This window comes from Phragmites australis, chromosome 4, assembly GCF_958298935.1.
Source record: "Phragmites australis chromosome 4, lpPhrAust1.1, whole genome shotgun sequence".
Lineage (NCBI taxonomy): Eukaryota > Viridiplantae > Streptophyta > Magnoliopsida > Poales > Poaceae > Phragmites > Phragmites australis.
Window position 1 is genome coordinate 20,664,405 of NC_084924.1, and position 1,941 is coordinate 20,666,345.

General features: G+C 51.1%; 1 protein-coding gene across 1 annotated transcript; it reads right to left on the bottom strand.

The window, feature by feature from the left end:
- Positions 1-1,184: 1,184 nt before the first annotated feature.
- On the bottom strand, positions 1,185-1,649 carry LOC133914663 (uncharacterized). The gene has a single exon (XM_062357718.1). It carries the CDS (start codon positions 1,623-1,625, stop codon positions 1,185-1,187), a length of 441 nt encoding a protein of 146 aa, XP_062213702.1. The 5' UTR covers positions 1,626-1,649.
- Between the last annotated feature and the right edge of the window lie 292 nt (positions 1,650-1,941).

Here is a 1,941-nt window from a genome sequence, read left to right on the forward strand (position 1 = left end):
GGTTAAGTTTTGACCCGTCACCAATGATCTTATTGGTGATAGGTCCTTACCCGTCACTGATTACATATCATCAGTGATGCGTTCAGGGTGACAAGTGCGCCTATAACGATTATGACCTGTCATCCTTATTCATTTTTTATATAGTGATAACTACCTTCTAGCCACTTCTTTTTCAAGATATAATATGTTTAAAGTCAGTCCAGACATGTAAACTTGACCATGATAGAAAGCCTGCCATATTTTTAAGAGACGGTATGTTTAAAGGAGCCGCATGGACACGTAGAACTGTGCTAAAAAACCATCGCATCCCTTCGTAGTTTTCCTCTAACCTGTACAGGCAGCTGCAACTATGCACACACGGCTTCGGGGCAGCCACGACCGCCTGCCTTCGCTCGGACCGCGTGTTGGCCCCGCCTAGAGGCCCGTCTGCACCGCAGACGGAGGCCCCCACGCCGTCGATCGGAGGCCTGGCGCACCACCACTCCGCAGCCGGGGGCCACCTCCGCACTGTTGGGAATAGACCAAGGATCGAACTCGCGCAGCAGCGAACTCACGCGATCACCTTGGAAGAAACTCACACGAACACAAGCTCTGTTGTAGACACACTCACACGAGAGCACAGATATATGGCGACTCCCGCCCTTTTTTTGTTTTCTGTATTCACTCGGTTAATTAAACAAACGAGTACATGGCTTATATAGCTTTCATCACATGCACGTACAGGAATGGTCTCATGCGCACACAGGCACAAACTCCACTTGCATGAGCCACTAACTCATGCATGAAGCGGCAAATAACCTTACCACCAGCCCACGCCTCAGAGATGTGCCTAACTAACATGCATGCATGCAGCTAACTAATTGTCGAACTCTACTTATTCCTTAATGATCCAGTCATCAACTAAACACACACCAACACACGGCTGCCACTAATCACGAACTAAGCTAACTCCTACATGCAACACACACATGCATAGATACACTTCTTCTCGTGCATGACATATACGCACTACTTCTCAGCCTCAACGTGAACTCATCACATTTCCAGACACATTCTCATGCAAAACGTCCAACAACTAATGCGACTAACACATCTAACATATATACAAGACTTTAAAATACATGTAAGTCAAGATTAGTGCTAACAAATTCCCCCTAATCTTGACTTGCCTTCTCAATGCTTCATCACAGGAGACACGGCTCGTCATCGGCTGTCGCGAGGAGCGCCTCTTCCTTCTTTGGCTCGCGGCATTTCTTGGCAAAATGCCCACGAACACCGCAATTATTGCATTTACCTTTCTTTCGTGTGGACTTGTCCTTTTGCTGAGACTGCCACTCGGCCGCCGTGAGCAGGAGCTGGCCATCACCGGTCTCGCTGGCTTGAGTGCGCCGCCGAGAACGCTCGTCGAAGGCCTTCAGCCTCCCAAGCGCCTCCTCAAACGGCATCTTCTCCACATCACAAAATTGCTCGATCCCCACAACGACAGGGTAGAGCCGATCTGGGACGGTGTCGAGGAGATTCTTGACCATGGCGGAGTCGTCGAGTGTTGCACCGAGGTTGGCGTACCTCGCCACCATGCCACTGATTTTGCCAGCATAGTCGTCCAACGGCTCCCCCTCCTTCATGTGTAGCAAGTCGAACTCGCCTTTCAAGGTTGAAAGACAAGCGGCCTTGACGCGGTTGGCTCCGACGAACCTCGTCTTGAGGCTGTCCCAAAGCTCTTTCGCCGTCTTCTTTTGTGAAACCTGCATGAGGATGTCCTCCGGTAGCACTTGGAGAAGTTGTGCCCTCGCCGTCTTGTCCTTCCGTGCGTCTACCACCTCGCCTTCCGCCAGATTCACGGCCTCCCAAAGGCCCTGAGCATCAAGAATGGCCTCCACCTTGATCGCCCACGCGGTGTAGTTCGTCGAGGAGAGCAGCGGGTACGCGAGCGAGACACCA

Coding starts and splice junctions, on each gene's coding strand:
- LOC133914663 (XM_062357718.1), bottom strand. CDS start 1,625: ATGAAGGAGGGGGAGCCGTTGGACGACTATGCTGGCAAAATCAGTGGC.